Source organism: Nomascus leucogenys, chromosome 1a (genome assembly GCF_006542625.1).
Source record: "Nomascus leucogenys isolate Asia chromosome 1a, Asia_NLE_v1, whole genome shotgun sequence".
NCBI lineage: Eukaryota > Metazoa > Chordata > Mammalia > Primates > Hylobatidae > Nomascus > Nomascus leucogenys.
This window is the reverse complement of record NC_044381.1, coordinates 46,090,463-46,110,224: the sequence shown is the minus strand read 5'-3', so window position 1 is coordinate 46,110,224 and position 19,762 is coordinate 46,090,463. Positions and strand designations below refer to the sequence as shown.

The window sequence follows — 19,762 nt, the reverse complement described above, 5'->3', positions numbered from 1 at the left end:
GAAAGGCTACTGATTTTTGTAGGTTGATTTTGTATCCTGCAACTTTACCTATTATGAATTTATTTCGCAGATCTAAGAGTTTTTTGGTGGAGTCTTTAGTAGTTATAAGACCATATCACTTGCAAAGAGGGACAGTTTGAGTTTCTCTTTTCTAGTTTATATGCTTTTTATTTCTTTCCCTTTGCCTGATTGTTCCGGCTAAGAATTCCAGTAATGTGTTGGACAGGAGTGATGTAGGGGGCATCCTTGTCTTATTTCTGATCTTAAAGGAAAAGCTTTCAGCTTTTCTCTATTCAGTATGATGTCAGCTATGGGTTCATCATGTATGGCCTTTATTATGTTGAGGTATGGGTTTGTCATGTATGGCCTTTATTACGTTGAGATATGTTCCTTCTATGCCTAGTTTGTTGACAGCTTTTATCATGAAGGGATGTTGAATTTTGTCAAATGCTTTTTCAGCATCTGTTGAGATTATGATATGGCTTTTGTTCTTTCTGTTGATGTGGTGTATTATGTCGACTCATCCTTGCATCCCTGATTATGGTGTATCATCTTTTTTGTGTGCTGTTGGATTTGGTTTACTAGTATATTGTTGAGGATTTTTGCATCTGTGTTTATCGGGGATCTTGGCCTGTAATGATGTTGTTGTTGTTGTTGTTGTTGTTGTTGTTGTTGTTGTTTTTACATTCTTTTCTGGTTTTGTTATCATGGCAATGCTGGTTTCATGGAATAAATTAAGCAGAATTCCCTCCCCTTCAGTTTTTTGGAATAGATTGAGGAGAATCATTAGTTCTTCTGACATCCAAACCTGGACTTTTCTTTTTGGGGAGGCTTTTTAATACCAATTCAATCTCATTACTCATTATTGGTCTGCTCTAGTTTTCTATTTCTTTCTGATTCAATCTTTGTAAATTATCTGTCTAGGAATTTATCCATTTCCTCTAGATTTTCCAGTAGCATATAGTTGTTCATAATAACCTCTGATGATCTTTGGTATTTTTGTGGCATCAGTTGTAATATCTTACTTTTCATTTCTCATTTTGTTCTTTTGGGTCTTCTCTCTTTTTTTCTAGGTCAGTCTAGCAAATGGTTTAGCAATTTTGTTTATATTATAAAACAATTTTTCATTTCATCAGTTCTTTGTATTTTTTTAGCCTTTGTTTTGTTGAGTTCTTCTCTGACCTTTATTATTTCTTTTCTTCTGCTAAATTGTGGTTTGGCTTGTTCTTGCTTCTCTAGTTCCTTGAGGTGCATCATTTGATTATTTATTTGAAACGTTTCTGATTTTTTGACGTAGCTTTTTGTTATAAACTTCCTTCTTAGCACTGCTTTGGCTGTAGATTTTGGTCTTGTGCTTTAATTTTCATTTGTTTCAAGAATTTTTTTTTAATTTCTCCCCTAATTTCTTTCTTGACCCTGTGGTCATTCAGGAACATGTTGTTTACTTTCCATGTATTTGTACAATTTCCAAAGTTCTTCTTGTTAATCAATTTCTAGTTTTACTGCATTGTGGTTTGAGGAGATACTTGATATGATTTCAGTTTTTTTTACATTTGTTGAGACTTTTCGTGTGTCCTGATATATGTTCTATCCTGGAGAATGTTCTGTGTGCTGATGAGAAAATGTGTATTCTGTAACTGTTGGATAAAATGTTTTGTAAATGTCTGTTAGGTCCACTTCGTCTAACATGCAGTTTAAATTCAGTGTTTCTTTGTTAATTTTCTGTCTGTATAATCTGCCTAATGCTGAAAATGGGGCGTTGAATTCCCCAAATACTGTTGTATTGAAGTCTATCTCTTCCTATAGATCTAATAATGTTTACTGTAAATATCTGCATGCTCCGGCGATGGATACATACATGTTTAGAATTGTTATATCTTCTTGCTGAATTGGTCCCTTTTGCATTATATAATGACCTTCTTTTTTTTTTTTTTTTTTTTTTTTTTTACTGTTTTTGGCTTAAAGTCTGTTTTATCTAATATAAGTACAGCAAGTTTTGCTCACTTTTGGTTTCCATTTTCATGGAATATCTTTTTGTATCCCTTTACTTTCAATCTATATGTATCTTTATAGATAAAATGGATTTCTTGTCAGCAGCATATAGTTGGGCCATGTTTTATTAGTCAAACAGCCAGTCTGTATCTTTTAGGTGAAAAAGTTAATCCATATACATTCAAGGTTATTATTAATATGTGAGGGTTTATTCCTGTCATTTTATTAATTGATTTTTTGTTGTTTTGTATATTCTTTATTCCTTTCTTTCTCCCTCATTATCACTGTGCTTTGGTGGCTTTCTGTAGTTGTAATATTTGAGTCCTTTCTCTTCCTTAATATGTTTGCTCTACCAGTGGATTTATGCTTTCGTGTGTTTTCATGATGGAAGAATTGTCCTTTCACTTCCAGGTGTAGAACTCTCTTAAGCATTGTTTGTAGATTTGATCTAGTGGTGATCACTTCCCCCAGCTTTTCTTGTTTGGGGAAGACTTTATTTCTCCTTCACTTATGAAGCCTAACTTTGCTGGCTGACAATTTTCGTCTTTCAGCTCTTTGAGTATAGCATTTCATTCTCTCCTGGCCAGTAGAATTTCTGCTGAGAAATCTGCTGTGTGTCTGATGAGCATTCCCTTGTAAGTGACTACACTTTTTTTTTTTTTTCTGTTTTCAGACTTCCCTTTGTCTTTGACTTTTGACAATCGGACTATAATGTGCCAAGGAGAGGACATTTTTTCAATTGCATCTATTTGGAGATCTCTCCAGCTTCCTGCATCTGGATTTCCAAATCTCTTGTCAAACCTGGAAAGCTTTTAACAATTATTTTAATAAATAGATTTTTTACCTCCTTCAGTTTCTCTTTACCTTTGGGACATCAAAAATTTGAATATTTGATTGCTTCATGGTATCCCATATGTCACAAGAGCTTTGTTTATTTTTTATTTTTATTTTTTTAATGTTGTCTGATTGGATTATTACAAAAGACCTATCTTCAATTTCTGAAATTCTTTCTTCTGCTTGATCTAGTCTATTGTTGCAGCTTTTGAATAAATTTTCTATTTTATTCAAAAAGTTCTTCAATTCTGGAATTTCTATTTTGATTCTTTGGTAAACTTCTCATTAATATTCTGAGTTGTTTTTCTGATTTATTTGTATTGTTTTTCTGGATTCTCTTGTACCTCACTGAACTTGTTTAATGTCATGATTTTGAGTACTTTTTTTAGATTGCATAGGTTTATTTTTCATTAGAATCTGTTGCTGGAGAGTTATTGTGCTCTTTCAGAGGTGTAATATTTCCTTGCTTTTTCATGTTTCTTATGTCCTTACATTGATATCTGTGCATCTGGTATAATAGTCACTTCTTTGAACTTTTTGAACTTGCTTTCATAGGGGAGGGCATTTTCCTGAAGATGTGTCTGTGGTGTTGGTTGAGTAGGGCACTTTGGCTTTGATTCTGGGTGCATGCAGTAGCATAGTGGCCATATGATTTTTTTGCAGCTGTAAACTGCTCCAGTGGTGTCTAATTTTCTCAGTGGCTTAGGGTATGGTTGTTAGTAGAGGCTGTGGTAAAGTTTTTCTGGAGATGGGGATACCACGTGGGCCAGTCCTCAGAACCTAGTGGTGGCAGTGGTGGGCTAAGCATGTCTGTCCTTGGGCCCCAAGGTGGTGTATGCTGGTACTGATACCAGTGGGTCTGGGTAGGTTGATTCTTGGGCCTCCAGGCAGCTTGCTCAAGTGCTGGTAGTAGTAGCAGTGGGCCAGGTGGGTAGCAGTTCCCTGGGCAGCAGGCGTGGTATGAGTGATGGCAGTAGTCGTAGTGAGACAACCCTCTGGCTCCCAAGCAATCTGTGCTGATGTTGGCAGTGGCTGCAATGGGCTAGGCAGGCCAGTACCTAGCCCCACAGGTGGCATATACAGGTGGGCGCCAGCTGTGATGATAGTGGTAGGTTGGCTGGGTGTGACCTCAGGCCACTAAGAGGAGTGCTCAGGTGCCAGTGGTGGTGGACTGGGCTAGGTGATCCCCAGGCCCCCAGACAGCATACTCAGGCACTTAGGGGATTGTGGAGTCCAGCTCAGCAGGCCTGTCCTCAGGTCCCCTGGTGGTACATGTGATCCCCAGCCCCTGCAAAATGCTTGAGTCAGGGAGGCACTGGCTGCACTGTGGCTCTGCTACTGGGAAGAGTTGTCCTGCTTTCAGTGTCAGCAGCCGTATGCAGCCAGCTGGGGAGTGTGTGATTTGCACGTACTTCAGGACCCAGTGGACACAGCAGCAGTGGCTGCAGACAGGGGATTCCACCCTTAGGGCACATGAAAATGCACTGCCACTACTCTGCTAGGGATAGTGGGGTCTCTGTCAATGGCTCATGCCTAGACCTTGGTGGCAGCTGCCAGCCAAGGTGGTGGCTGCAGGCGGAGATATCAGTGGGGCTCTAGGGATGTGGAGATGCCAAGGCCGTTGGGCTACAGAGCAGGATGCAGTCTAGGGGTGTTTGGAATATACAAATGGTGCTGCAGTGTAGAGCTGCTTAGGACTCAGAAAGTGCGTGGGAGCCAGCCTGAGCTCCCTCTCTGGAGCAATGCCATTATGCAGTCTCCAGGCAGCTCCCTCGGCTAATCTCAGGGCCCACATGGGTGAAGAGTCCCCCTGCACCAGGGGCAAAAATTGCAGGAGTTCATGGTCTGTGTGCATCTTGCTCTCTTAAAAATTGGGCTTCCTCTGAGCTCCCCAGAGCAGAGCTGGCCGTGGCAGCACAGGGAGAAGAGAAACTTGTCTTGGGACCCCAGGCCGTGCTCCCATCTGATCTCTCACAGCCCCAGCCCCAACCCACCTCAGGACCCCACACTCCAAGAGCCAATTTCTGGGTACCAGAACTTTCCATGCTTGGCCTAAGCAGCCAGCTTTGGAGGGTGGTCCCTCCTGCTTCACTACAAGGCTGAGAAAAACCCTTTAGATCTCAGAGTGCATCTTGACTGCAGGATTTCGGGTGCAGAGTAAGCACTGAGGGGTAAACTAGGTGAAGGGAGCCTTCAAATCCTGTGATGGAAGTGGCCCTGCCAGGCCGCCGCAGAGGCCAGTGGTGGGCGGCCACAGTCCTGGCAGGATGTGGCAGTGTAGACAGGAGGCATCTCAGGTCCACTGGAGGTTCCGGGCATCCTGAGAGCGGCAGGTGGAATCTCACCTGCAGATACTTCTGGGGAAACGGGCAGCCTGCACAGCTCCAGTATGGGAAAGCAATTGCCCCCACATACAACCTTTGACCCGTGCTTGACACTTTCCTGCCTGAAGGACCCCACCTCCTCCCAGGTCCACCCACCTCCTGTGCAGGCAGAACCGCTGAGCTCTGCATCTCACACCGGTGCATGCTTCTTGCTTCTTCTGAGCAGCCTGGACAGGGCCCTCACTCACCTGGCCAAGTCAGTCCCTCTTGAGCCAAATTCAGGTGACTTTTCATAGTCACTGTTACATTCAATATCCTATACCCTGGCATGTTCCAAAATTCATGTATACTTATTCAGGACAAAAAATCTTTTCACCCACCTTCTCTCATTTAATCCTCTGTGGGACTTTGTGAGTTTGGGAATCACAAACCTAAAGTGGGCAGTTTGTCCCTGGCTCCTTCCTTGTCAGGAGTAAATTCTGCAAGTAAAGGTGGAGTGTCTGTATTAAGGATATGTGAGCCTACAACCGTGTCATTGTGGATGTGATGTTCACACTTCTGTGTAATATGACCTGATGGATCTTTGTTTTTTCCCCAGGTGGTTCTCTCTTTTTTTAAATATACCAATATTTGAGGGGGAGTAATACAAAATATATATGTATACAGACACACACACACATTTCCATGTAAGCACCCAGGTATGCACATATATGTGTACATGTTGTGTGTGTGTGTGTGTGTGTGTAGCACTCCAGGGTATTAGAAGTAGTCATGATATAGATATATATATACACACACATAATAATGAAGGTACTTAGGGAAAGAGTTAAGCAGGTGCAGACATAAGTAGAAAAACAGACATGGATATACATGCTATAGATAGGTAAGTGTGACACAAGTCGATCTGGACTTCAGTAGATGTGTGTCTTAGTTCATTTTGTGTTGCTGTAACAGAATACTCGAGACAGGGTAATTGATAAGAAAAGAGGTTCATTTAGCTCATGGCTCTGCAGACTGGGAAGTTCAAGGGGCATGGCACCAGCATCTGCTTTGCTTCTGGTGAGAGGTTTTGAGCTGGGTCTAAATGTGACAGAAGGTCAAAGGGGAAGTGGACACACGGGAAGGGACAAAAACCTGCTTTACATCAATCCACGTTCTCAGGACCTAATCCATTCCCATGAGAACAAATTCACTCTCACAAGAGCAAGAACACACTCACTCCCACCAACACCAAGCCATTTGGGAGGGATTTGCCCTTAGGACCCAAACACCTCCCACCAGGCCTCACCTCCCACATCACCTCACTGAGTGATTTGTGTGAGTTTTAGTGGGGAACAAACCATACCCAAGTCATAACAAGATGTATACACATACAGAAGAATGCCATAAGTATCACTATGCCTACTTCGAATCCTTGGAATGCTAAGAGAAATTATGATTGAAATTTGGTTAGTGGTGTTTCACGATTGTTATCATTTTTCTTTTTCTGTAGGAGTTGGCGATTTCAGCGTGTGGGAGTTCTCTGGAAATCCTGTGTATTTCTGCTGTTATGACTATTTTGCTGCAAATGATCCCACGTCAATCCATGTTGTTGTCTTTAGTCTAGAAGAGCCCTATGAGATCCAGCTGAACCAAGTGATTTTCTGGCTCAGTTTCCTGAAGTCCCTTGTCCCAGTTGAAGAACCCATAGGTGAGCTAAGTCCCTGCAGGCCATTGATGTCCTACCTGTGGTTGGCCAGGAATCGCCTCCTCCTTCCAGGCTCCTGCCACTGCTGCTGCTGGCCTTGCACCGGGCCATGAGCAGATCCCACCGTTTGTGGCTAACAGCTGAGCCAACTTCCTTTCTCCTTCCTGCTGGGAGACTTCCACTATGAGAAGCTTCCTGGGGCTCAGGTGTTCGTTTTTGTTTCATGATTGTATATTCCTGCCTCAGAGGCCCACTTCTGAACAATCCTTTGAGAGGCATTTCTCACTTTTTTTCTACCCTTGAGAGCCATGGTCATTGTATGTTGGGTGCAAAATGGAATCCCTGCTTGGATAGCTACTGCACCTTTACCTAAAGGGTACAGAATTAGTCAGCAGGATGAGCTCTTCTTCATCCTGTAATTCCACTAAGAAACGAAGAAAGAGGCCGGGTGCGGTGGTTCACGCCTGTAATCCTGGCACTGTGGGAAGCCAAGGTGGGCGGATGCCTTGAGCTCAGGAGTTCAAGACCAGCCTGGCCAACATGGCAAAACCTCATCTCTACAAAACATACAAAAACTTAGCCAGGTGTGGTGGCATGTGCCTGTAGTCCCAGCTACTTGAGGGGCTGAGGCAGGAGGATTGCTTGAACCTGGGAGGTTGTGGCTGCAGTGAGCCTAGATCGTGCCACTGCACTTAGCTTGGGTGACACAGTGAGACCCTGTCTCAAAAAAAAAGAGAGAGGGAAATGAAGAAAGGGAGCATGTTGATTGAATGTGTTATCTTAACTTTATTCCTAGAGGAGAGGATAACATGAAATAAACTTCTTTTGGTCTTTGCCCACAACAAGAGAAGCAGCCTTCCCTGGTGAAACGCAATACTCAGCAGTCAATTTTTTTTTTCCGGAAAAGCATATAATAATACAAGGAATTGGGCTTAATGCCCCTCTGGGTACTGCCAGTTTTGCCTCTTTCTTTCTCCCTTTTTTTTCATTTGTTTTAAACACTCCACAAAGTGGGAGACTCTTTGTGTGACTTGCAGGTCATTTATCTCTGACCCATCTCTGTGGTGTTGCTGTGCTCAGGCGTCTCTCTTTGGTCCTGTAAATGGCATCCCCTTTGTCAGAGGTTAAATTTTCCCTCTCCTTGTAAGTAGGGGCTATTTGGAGACTTGAGAAACTGCCTTTAGTCATTCTGGTCCACTTTGAGCAACTTTCCTTGTGGCCTAGGAGATGGGCTCATCCTGTCGTTGGCCATGCTGGGGCCTTCTAGGGTCACGGTGCACAGCGGGCATGGGGCCTTCATCTCTGTGGCAGGTTGCACTTGTACCTGGAGAGTCGGCCTGGGCATGAGGCCAACACACCCCCCTCACCTGGGCAGGAGAGGCAGCCAGGTAGGAGGACCCACCCCCTGAAGCAGTTCCCTCTCTGCCCCCAGCCTTCGGTGGCAAGCTGAAGAACCCACTCCAAGTTGTTCTGGTGGCCACCCACGCTGACATCATGAATGTTCCTCGACCGGCTGGAGGCGAGTTTGGATATGACAAAGACACATCGTTGCTGAAAGAGATTAGGAACAGGTGAGGGGCAGCCATTTAGTCTCCAGCTCACAGGTAGCCTCCTCTCCCTGAGAACTGAAGCAGAGGTGTGAAAAGTACAAAGGAAGTCTCATGAACCAGAGAAAGGTTTTAAAGGTCTTTCTTTCTTGGTCAACTCTTTGCTTCTACAGGTCGTGTATCCCTGATTGGAAATGATCGGCTTTAGAGGTGTTTCTGATTTCATATTTGTTTGGATTTTAATATATTTACGTATACAGCAGTTGAACGTCCTAATTCAAAAATTCTAAATCTGAAATGCTCTAATAACCATTTCCTTTGCATGTCTTGTCTTTGTCCAAAAGGTTTTTGGATTTTGGAACATCTCAGATTTCAGATTTCTGGATTAGGGATGCATAATCTTTATTTTTCATTTTTATTAAAACAATGAATCCACATAATAAATCAAATACAAATGAAGAACACGTGATGAAAGCAACCCCCTTCTTTCTACCTCCCAGCAACACTGCCCGGAGGTGACTTCTTTTAGCTGTTTAGATTTCAGTACGCAGTATTCAGTGTTCAGAAACACTAATCAGTATATCTTACAATATAAGTTGCAACCTACTAGTGAGTCTTAAAACTCATCTAGAAAGTCATGGCCAATTCTTTTTAAAATGGGATGGAATGGAACGGGATAGGATAGGACAGGAAAAGACAGAACAGGACAGAATAGGATAGATCAGATGTGTCAAGTATTATTTTGTAAAACGTTTGTTTCACTGATGAGTATGGGTATGTACAGGATTATGATGTAAAATATATGTTTTTACTCAGAGTGTATCAAAAAAGTTTGAACCTGCAGCTTTATATAATATGTTAGTATCTCTGATCTTGCATTATCAACTTGAGACGCTTATCTATTGTGTTGAGACACTATATCTGTTTTCAGATATAAAAATGGGGCTTCTGTTAATATTTTTAGGTCAGTGATGTAGGTTTTGCATTCACACCTCTATTCTTAGTCCCTCCACTTTCCACAGTATCTCTTGTCCTCACTTGTAAGGTGCGAGCATTAGGCCTCACCTTTCCTGCCTCGGGAGAAGCTGACATCTTTCCATGCTGTGCTCCTGCTGCTTCGTGCAAACCTGAAGGTCCCGCTCCTATGACTAAGACCATATGCCAATTTCCCCAAGTCTCTGCACCCACTGTGATGAGGCAGAGCCCACCAACAGCAGGGATGGGGAGGGGCCTTTGCAAGGACACCAGAACTTTCCTTCCCCCCTACCAGCCTCTTGAGCCAGTAGGAGCCTGGTCCCCCCATTGAAAGGCCTGGGGAGATTGACTCACTGCTGAGGAGACTGCTGCTCTTCCCTTAGGTTTGGAAATGATCTTCACATTTCAAATAAGCTGTTTGTTCTGGATGCTGGGGCTTCTGGGTCAAAGGACATGAAGGTACTTCGAAATCATCTGCAAGAAATACGAAGCCAGATTGTTGCAGTAAGTATACCCTGGAGAGGGCCTGGACCCCTTTGTACTTCCTTCCTGGTTTGCCTCTGGTTTCAGGGAACTGCTTCATAGTAGGACCCAGTAAGAGGTGTCTGCCTGGACATGTTTTTATCCTAGTGCTCTGGGAAAAGAAAGGAAGAATAGAGAAACAAGGAGATGATGGGAGCTGAAGGGTTATTATGGGCAAAAGTGGACCACTTCAGTTTTACAAAATTCTTACCGATTTATTGGGTTCTTTAAAAATATTTTATTTATTTATTTTATTTTTTCAGAGACAGGATCTCACACTGTCATCCAGGCTGGAGTACAGTGGTGTGATCATAGCTCACTGTAACCTTGAACTCCAGGGCTCAAGCAATCTGTCCACCTCAGCCTCCCAAGTAACTAGGACTATAGGCACGCACCACCATGTCTGGCAAATTTTTTTGATTTTTGTTAGAGACGGGGTCTCACTATGTTGCCCAGGCTGGTCTTGAACTCCTAGGCTCAGGTGCTCCTTCCACCTCAGCCTCCCAAAGTGCTGAGATTACAGGTGTGAACCACCATGCCTGGCCAATTTTGAAAAAATAAAAAAAAATAATAATAATAATTCAACAGTAACTTATTGTGGAATATTTAGAAAATTCGGAAAAGTAGAAAAACAGTCACAAAGTTTTTTGAAAGATAGAATAAATGAACAAAGGAAATGAGACTGCATTCTTGGGTTGCAAGATATGACTAAATATTTTATTTTTCCCTAGTTATATAAATGTAATACAATTTCAGTTAGCATCTGAATGGGTTGAAGGGATTGGGATTTTTATCTTAAAATTTCCATGGAAAAATTAATTAAACATATTATAAAGCCCCTGATAATCAATACAGTTAAATAGGAAGAAAAGCTTAGAGAGTATAGAAGTAAATCATAATATCTTTAGAAATATAATGGAAAATAAATGTCATTTGAATTTAATGGGGTAAAGATTATTTAATAAATGAACCTGGCACAACTGGCTATTTGTCTGGAAGGAAATAAAGTTGGATTCCTACACCCTACAAAGTCCAAAAATAAGTGGATTAAAACTTTTAAATGTAAAAACATAAAACAATAAATATCTTGAATAGAAATTGTGGAGAGTGTATTTTCAAAATAACTAGGGACTGAGGAAACCTGTTAAACCCAAGATCTAAAACCCTAGAAGTTTTAAAAGAAAATACGCCTATTTGAAAATCTAAACATTTTTTAAAATTTTTTCTGGCAAACAAGTAAGTAAACAAAGTTGAAAGGTGAAATAGGCTGGGAAAAAGCATTCTCAATGCTTTGGACAGGTAAATGGTCACACCGTAATGTTCAAAAACTCTCCGGAATTGGAAAGAAAAGGGCAAGTTTCCCAGTGGAGAAGTGGTGGCATTCACTCTGGAGTCTTCCTGCTGCCCAGGCCTGAGGACAAACGCGGGCAGATGCCCATCTCCCTCTCTTACCTTTGAAGCTGCCTCTGGGTGTTTTTTTTTTTTTTTTTTTAACTGCTTTGCTAATAAGAAAATGCTGTGCTTCCCACACCAGATTCTGGTTCCAGACATGCTTCCAGAATTCTCGGGAAACCCTTTCCTGTCTCCAGAAAACCCTGCCCTTCACACCAGATACCCTCATTGGGGTCCCATTGTGGCATCATCAGAAGATAGGGGTAGTCCGGTGAGGCCTGGGAGGAATCCGTCACAGAAACCGGGCGGTGATCTGGGATAACAGTAGTCTGTGAGGGCCCCTGTGCTTCCCCACCAGGTCTGGACTGGGGCTGCCTTCCTGAGGCAGGAGGGAGCGTCCCTGGAGAATTTTGAGCTGGGCTCTGGCATGATCTGCTGCTTCTCAGACACCCCCGGCCCAACCCCTAAACTCCTGAGCTCAGGCAGGTGGAGCCTGCCACGTCAACTGCACTCAACCCTGAGAATTTTGTTTTTGAATGCAGAGTAGAATTTAGCTGACATAAAAGAATTTGAGAGGGGAGTGCGGAATTAATGGCACAGTGCAGCCTGTGGCTTGTGTGGTTTCTAATTCAGAGGTATGTGGATTACATGAGTCTGTAACATATGCTGATTTAATTAACCAAGTTAAAAGGTTAAAAATCCACTTCAGCCTGCATACCAAGAATGGGTCTAATTGGAAACAATATTTCAACAACAGTCCCCACGAGTGCCTAATTTACTGGTAAACACTCATTCTAATATTGATGATGATACTCATTCTCTTTTCCTCTGTTCATAAAGTGATAATTGCCTGAGTGAAACAGTCACGAGAGAGGGAGTGAGGGAAGAAAGGAGGGAGGGAGGAAAAAGTGAGGGAGTAAAACATACATTAGGAGTTGGTGAACATTAGTTGATTGAGTGACTGAGTCCACAATTCCAAAAACATTCCTGGAAGACTCAAAATCTATTTAACATGAACTAAAAAGCCTTTATAAAACTTTATATTTGAGCAATAGATTAGGCTTAAAAGCAAGTCTAAAAGACAACTGCCCCAGTACTCAACCCAAAAAACACTAACTAGCCGGACACAGTGGTGTGTACTTGTAGTCGGAGCTACTCAGGAGACTGAGACAAGAGGATTACTTGAGCCCAATGATTTGAGACCAGCCTGGGCAATAGCGAGACCCAGTCTAAAAAAAGAAAAAAAAAATCATCAACAACAAAAAACCCACTCACTCATTCATCAAATCACCTGCAAGGCGCCTGAATGAAAGGTGTCCTTTCCACTGTGGCTCGGCTCAGAGCACCCACAGCTGCAGGTGAGTTAACCTGTCTGGCCCTGCCCCCTCTAGGTCTGCCCTCCCATGACTCACCTGTGTGAGAAAATCATCTCCACGCTGCCTTCCTGGAGGAAGCTCAATGGACCCAACCAGCTGATGTCGCTGCAGCAGTTTGTATACGACGTGCAGGACCAGCTGAACCCTCTGGCCAGCGAGGAGGACCTCAGGCGCATTGCTCAGCAGCTCCACAGCACAGGCGAGGTGAGCCCCTGGGATCCCAGGCAGGGGGTCGTGAGAGGTGCCAGGGACTCAGCCTGTCCCAAATTCCAGCTCTTGGAGGTGGTGTGAGCCTGGGGAAGAAGTGTGGAAATGGTCCAGCTACCTACAACATTTCCACACGTGTGACAAACACAGCCTCAAGTGACGCTCTGAACTGCAGTTCTCGGCTCACCTTAGGAGCTGTCATTTTGTCTTGTCGTGTTTTGCTTTTGTTTCCAGAGTCTGTTAGTTTGGGAGTGCAGTGCCCGCTGCCCTGGGTGACTGGGTCTCTCTTCACTCCCCCTGGGCACCAGGAACTTAATCTGCTACTCCTGGCAGCCTTCAGGATGACTTCTTTCTATCAGCATGGAGTTATCAGCTCCACACAGATCTCCTGGGTGTGAAAACAGTTGAGAAAAGGCAGTGAGGTGTCCTTGTGGAGACAATGTGTGGAGATACAGAGACAGAGAACTCTAGTGCACAGATACACAGAGTAATCATAATTAGAGATGCACATTAAAAAACTCTAGCAAGCAATGCCCAGCAGAAATGTTTGAGAATGGGAGGCTTTGCTCTGGTTCTGTGACATTCAGCACCGGGGCACGGTTTGGAAACCCTGTTCTAATGGCGTCATATGCCTGTCCCCAGAAAGGGGGCGGTGCCTTCGTGTTTCTCCACCATGTGAAATCCGGAGCCTGCATGAACTAGTGTGGGCCAAGAAGAGCAGTTCTGAATATTGCAACTAAAAGCAGCTCTGAGATTATTAAAAGCCAGATGCTTACCTCCCCAATCTCAGGTGCCAGGTCTGGCCCTATAGCCAGTTTATATGAGTCATACAAATTTCTTGAAACTAAACCTGAATCCACAAGCCAGTGACCTTGAAAACTGGAGCCGCCGGGCAGTAATTTCATCAGCCTTTAAACTCCCAGTTAAATAGCCAGAGAATCTGCCAACTCATCCAGGAATACTTTAAAGTGATTGAATCCAAGGAAGAACACAGGTGAAGGACCACATCTTAGATGACAAGATACTGCTGGATATAAAAAATGTGTCAATTCTAATTCTAAACTCCTTTGGCACAGGAGTCCCTCGCTTTCTAGTAGTAGACTAGCAACTTTCTAGATCATATCATATAGTCTCCTTTATTTGTCATTACATCCCTGCTTGCTCTTGAGACTTTAGTAAGTAAATGAAGACATAAAGAAGGCGGGAAATGAAGCAGCAGGAACTACACTGTGTGGCCCGACTTGGATTGGCCCCAGGCCTCCTCCAGACCTGCCTTCCATATCTAATTTGCAGATCTTCAGAACTCCCCAATGGCCCTTCTGACTCTGTTTCCTCGCCCAGGGTCCCACACTACGTTTAGCTGACTGTCTTAGCTCCCTGTTCTCCTCCACTATGGGACAGTTTCGTCTTTCCTGAGCCTGAGGTGATGAGCAGTGTTTAGGACCAAACTGCAAATGGTATTCCAGCAAATGCTGTATCAGGAACTAGATCAATATTGGCTCTGCCCTCCAGGAATTTTCAACCTAGGTTCAATTCTGAATAGACTCATAGACAGGGGGCATCTTTCAGGTTTAAGCCAGACTGTGGGCGGGAAATTACCGTGTGGTCCCCGGTGGAGTCAGAGCCTCCAAGTGAGGGAGTCCAGTGCGATGGCCACTCTCCAAGAAAGGAAGCAGAACTCTTCCATAAAGGGAAAGTTCCTTCTGTTTTTTGTCACTTTTTTTTCCTTTCTTATTTTTTTAAGAAATAAACACAACCAAAAAGCTAAAGTCCCCTTGAGCCATCATCTCTGGTCTCATTCCTCTCTCCCCTTCTCTGAGGCCAACTATTATCGTGGCAGCATATTCTTCCAGGCCTTTTCTATGTGTATGTGTTAAACATTCACATAATGGTATAATAATACAATGTTCTGACTCTTTTTTGAAAATTTTCAAGCCTTTAGAGAAGTTGCAAGGATAGTACCATGAACTCTCATATGTGCTGCATTTATTTATTTTTTTAATTAATTAATTTTTTTTTGAGATAGAGTCTCACTCTGTTGCCCAGGCTGGAGTGCAGTGGCACAATCTCGGCTCACTGCAGCCTCCGCCTCCTGGGTTCAAGTGATTCTCCTGCCTCAGCCTCCCGAGTAGCTGTGATTACAGACATGAGCCACCACACCCAGCTAAATTTTGTATTTTTAGAAGAGACAGGGTTTTACCATGTTGGCCAGGCTGGTCTCAAACTCCTGACCTCAAGTGATCCACCCGCCTCAGCCTCCCAAAGTGCTGGGATTACGGGCATGAGTCACGGTGCCCGGCCTACTACATGTAAGCTGATCAATTGTTGACATTTTGCTACATTTGCTCAATTCCTTTCCTTTCTATTTATTTACTTATTTATTTTGCGGACATGATGACATTTCTTCCCTAAATAATTTAGCCTATATCTCCTAAGGAGAAGGATATTTTCCCACATAACCCAATATAATTGATGATTCCAGAAACATAACATTAATATAGTACTATGGTTGAATATATCGTCCTCATACAAGGGTTTGCCCCTGGTCCCAATAATTTCTTTTAAAGCTATTTTTATTTATGTACCTCTTTTGGGATTCAGAATCTAGTCTAAAATCACTCATTGCATTTGGTTGCCATCTCCCTTTTTTTAGTTCTTTCATTTCGCTGGCCTTTTTGGAGACTCCAGGGGAATTGTTTTTCAGAATCTCTATTCTGACATTTTCAAGCTGCTTTTCTCCACTCGGTGTTTGGTTTTTGAGACGCATCCATGTGGAATGGCCTCGGGTCACCCCTTAGAGCATCTGCTCAGCCTCTATTGCCGGGATCAGGCCCTTTAGTGCTCTAAGTGGCTGGTGCACCTGGCCAGGGCTCTGCCCCTAAGCGTGACTTTCTGTTGTCCCCCCGCAGATCAACATCATGCAAAGTGAAACAGTTCAGGACGTGCTGCTCCTGGACCCCCGCTGGCTCTGCACAAACGTCCTGGGGAAGTTGCTGTCCGTGGAGACCCCGCGGGCGCTGCACCACTACCGGGGCCGCTACACCGTGGAGGACATCCAGCGCCTGGTGCCCGACAGCGACGTGGAGGAGCTGCTGCAGATCCTCGATGCCATGGACATCTGCGCCCGGGACCTGAGCAGCGGAACCATGGTGGACATCCCAGCCCTGATCAAGACAGACAACCTGCACCGCTCCTGGGCCGATGAGGAGGACGAGGTGATGGTGTATGGCGGCGTGCGCATCGTGCCTGTGGAGCACCTCACCCCCTTCCCGTGTGGCATCTTTCACAAGGTCCAGGTGAACCTGTGCCGGTGGATCCACCAGCAAAGCACGGAGGGCGACGCGGACATCCGCCTGTGGGTGAATGGCTGCAAGCTGGCCAACCGTGGGGCCGAGCTGCTGGTGCTGCTGGTCAACCACGGCCAGGGCATTGAGGTCCAGGTCCGCGGCCTGGAGACGGAGAAGATCAAGTGCTGCCTGCTGCTGGACTCAGTGTGCAGCACCATTGAGAACGTCATGACCACCACGCTGCCAGGGCTCCTGACCGTGAAGCATTACCTGAGCCCCCAGCAGCTGCGGGAGCACCACGAGCCTGTCATGATCTACCAGCCACGGGACTTCTTCCGGGCACAGACTCTGAAGGAAACCTCACTGACCAACACCATGGGGGGGTACAAGGAAAGCTTCAGCAGCATCATGTGCTTCGGATGTCATGACGTCTACTCACAGGCCAGCCTCGGCATGGACATCCACGCATCAGACCTGAACCTCCTCACTCGGAGGAAACTGAGTCGCCTGCTGGACCCGCCCGACCCCCTGGGGAAGGACTGGTGCCTTCTCGCCATGAACTTAGGCCTCCCTGACCTCGTGGCAAAGTACAACACCAATAACGGGGCTCCCAAGGATTTCCTCCCCAGCCCCCTCCACGCCCTGCTGCGGGAATGGACCACCTACCCTGAGAGCACAGTGGGCACCCTCATGTCCAAACTGAGGGAGCTGGGTCGCCGGGATGCCGCAGACTTTTTGCTGAAGGCATCCTCTGTGTTCAAAATCAACCTGGATGGCAATGGCCAGGAGGCCTATGCCTCGAGCTGCAACAGCGGCACTTCTTACAATTCCATTAGCTCTGTCGTGTCCCGGTGAGGGCAGCCTCTGGCTTGGGCAGGGTCTGTTTGGACTGCAGAAGCAAGGGGGTGATGTAGCCCATCCTTCCCTTTGGAGATGCTGAGGGTGTTTCTTCCTGCACCCACAGCCAGGGGGATGCCACTCCTCCCTCCAGCTTGACCTGTTTCTCTGCCGCTACCTCCCTCCCCCTCTCATTCCGTTGTCTGTGGATGGTCATTGCAGTTTAAGAGCAGAACAAATCTTTTACTTTGGCCACTTGAAAAGCTAGTGTACCTCCTCTCAGTGTTTTGGACTCCATCTCTCATCCTCCAGTACCTTGCTTCTTACTGATAATTTTGCTGGAATCCCTAACTTTTCAATGACCTTTTTTAACTACTATATTGATTGTCCTTTAAAAAAGAAAAGTGCATATTTATCCAAAATGTGTATTTCTTATACGCTTTTCTTTGTTATACCATTTCCTCAGCTTATCTCTTTTATATTTGTAGGAGAAACTCCCATGTATGGAATCCCACTGTGTGATTTATAAACAGACAATATGTGAGTGCCTTTTGCAGAAGAGGGTGTGTTTGAAATCATCAGAGTCAGCCAGGAGCTGTCACCAAGGAAACGCTACCTCTCTGTCCCTTGCTGTATGCTGATCATCGCCAGAGGTGCTTCACCCTGAGTTTTGTTTTGTATTGTTTTCTGACAGTTTCTCTGTTTTGTTTGGCAAGGAAAGGGGAGAAGGGAATCCTCCTCCAGGGTGATTTTATGATCAGTGTTGTTGCTCTAGGAAGACATTTTTCAGTTTGCTTTTGTTCCAATGTCAATGTGAACGTCCACATGAAACCTACAAACTGTCACGCTTCATCATTCCCTCTCATCTCAGGTAGAAGGCTGACACAGTTGTAGGGTTACAGAGACTGTAAGAATTCAGAAGACCCCTGACTCATCATTTGTGGCAGTCCCTTGTAATTGATGCATAGCAGATGGTTTCCACATTTAGATCCTGGTTTGATAACTTCCTGTACTTGAAGTCTAAAAGCAGAAAATAAAGGAAGCAAGTTTTCTTCCATGATTTTAAGTTGTGATCGAGTTTTAAATTGATATGAGGGAACATGTCCTAATTCTTCTGTCCTGAGAAGCATGTAATGTTAATGTTATATCATATGTATATATATATATGCACTATGTATATACATATATATTAATACTGGTATTTTTACTTAATCTATAAAATGTCGTTAAAAAGTTGTTTGTTTTTTCTTTTTTTATAAATAAACTGTTGCTCGTTGCATTAGTATTTTCGATCTTTAATTCAAAAGGATTTCTTTTTATTTGTTGTGTTTTTACTGTTGTCACCCCACATAGCAGGACAACCCAGTCCAAAACTTAGAAAATCATTACACCTCAACTCTCAGGGTTATTTGGATGCTGATTATTACTAAAATTAGGAATGGTGTGGGAAAGTGAAAAGAGTTCAGATAATTTTCACATTTCTTCCCATTGCAAATAAAACAGGCTCCTCAGATTTTTCTTGGGTGAACCAAAAAACCAAACTGACTCTTTTAGTTTTGGCAACAGGGAACAGAGGAAGCTTTGCGACTTCTACTCAATGATGGGGACGGCACCAGGAGGAAGAGAAAACCTACAGCAAAAAGACCTTCATGCCTTTCTTACATTTGCAGTTCATTTTTGTTTCAAGCAAGTTGTCTACAATAAACATGATTAACTTCTGTAATGAGAAAAGAAGTCCTGATGAATAAAATTAAAACTAGACATAGCTGTGTCTACAAAGGATGAGACTGAAAGGGAAATTGTGGTCGCCTTAAGGAGTGGAAACTCCTTTTCTTGTCTCAGCTCCTTCCTGAGTGTTGGCCTCACTCTCTCCTACTTCAAAAGACTGCTTCCTATAGCAGCAGGTAAGCTAAAAACCAGAGAGAAGGGGTTTGTCTCTTGCAGCATCTATATGTAAAATCCCAGAGTGGGACTCTGACTGGATTCGCTTGGGTCACATAGCTATCCCTGTGCAAATTTGGAAAAGACAGAGTTACTAGGATTGGCCTCATCACCCAGTGAGCTGTTGGGGGAGGAGCAGCTCTCCCCAAGACTAGGGTTCTGTTAGTGGAAGAAAGGTGAGGGAGGATGCTGGGAAGACACATTTGAGTTACTGCAAAAGTCTTAATACTTTTTTTGAGAGAGAGAGAGAGAGGTCTTGGCTTCTGTGACCCAGGCTGTGGTGCAGTGGCATGATCATAGCTCACTGTTGCTTCAAAGTCCAGAGCTCCAGCAGTCCTTCCAACTCAACCTCCTGAGTAGCTAGGACTACAGGTGCACACCACTGTGCCTGGCTAATTGTTTTTTTTTAAGGAGATGATCTCATTATGTTGCCCAGGCTGGTCTCAAACTTCTGGCCTCAAGCCAACCTCCCACCTCTGCCTCCTAAAGTGAGAGGATTACAGGCGTGAGCCACAATACCCAGCCAGTGCTTTTGTTTCATGCAAGTCCTAGGACAGGCACCTGTTCATATGATTGTGGGGTCCCCGGGCTCCTGAAATGTTGGGACCACAGTCAGGAATCATTGCAACCTAAAGGTAAAGAGCTTAAGGATCACTCAACTCACTGCCCCATCTTGGGAAATGCCCTGGGGGACTCTTCAGGGGGCAGTTTGGAGTCTTCTGTACCAGGAGCTCTGGTCAGGCTGAAACTGGCCACTGCTCACTATGTGTAGCTGGCTGTCTCCCCTGCAGAAGGGAGGAAACAAGACCATAGCTTACCTCCTGTGTCCATAGTGAGAATC

At 44.3% G+C, this 19,762-nt stretch overlaps 1 protein-coding gene across 5 annotated transcripts in view; it reads left to right on the top strand.

Moving 5' to 3' along the window:
* Positions 1-18,262, top strand: part of DAPK1 (death associated protein kinase 1) — a 210,851-nt gene extending 192,589 nt beyond the window's left edge. For all 5 annotated transcript variants that reach the window (XM_003279033.3, XM_003279032.4, XM_030809146.1 and 2 more), the window contains 5 exons: positions 6,643-6,840; positions 8,270-8,408; positions 9,743-9,863; positions 12,665-12,853; positions 15,766-18,262. In XM_003279033.3, the coding sequence (XP_003279081.2) occupies positions 6,643-6,840; positions 8,270-8,408; positions 9,743-9,863; positions 12,665-12,853; positions 15,766-16,998 (1,880 nt within the window). In that variant the 3' untranslated portion in view covers positions 16,999-18,262. The remainder of the gene's footprint in view (positions 1-6,642; positions 6,841-8,269; positions 8,409-9,742; positions 9,864-12,664; positions 12,854-15,765) is intronic.
* Positions 18,263-19,762: the final 1,500 nt, after the last annotated feature.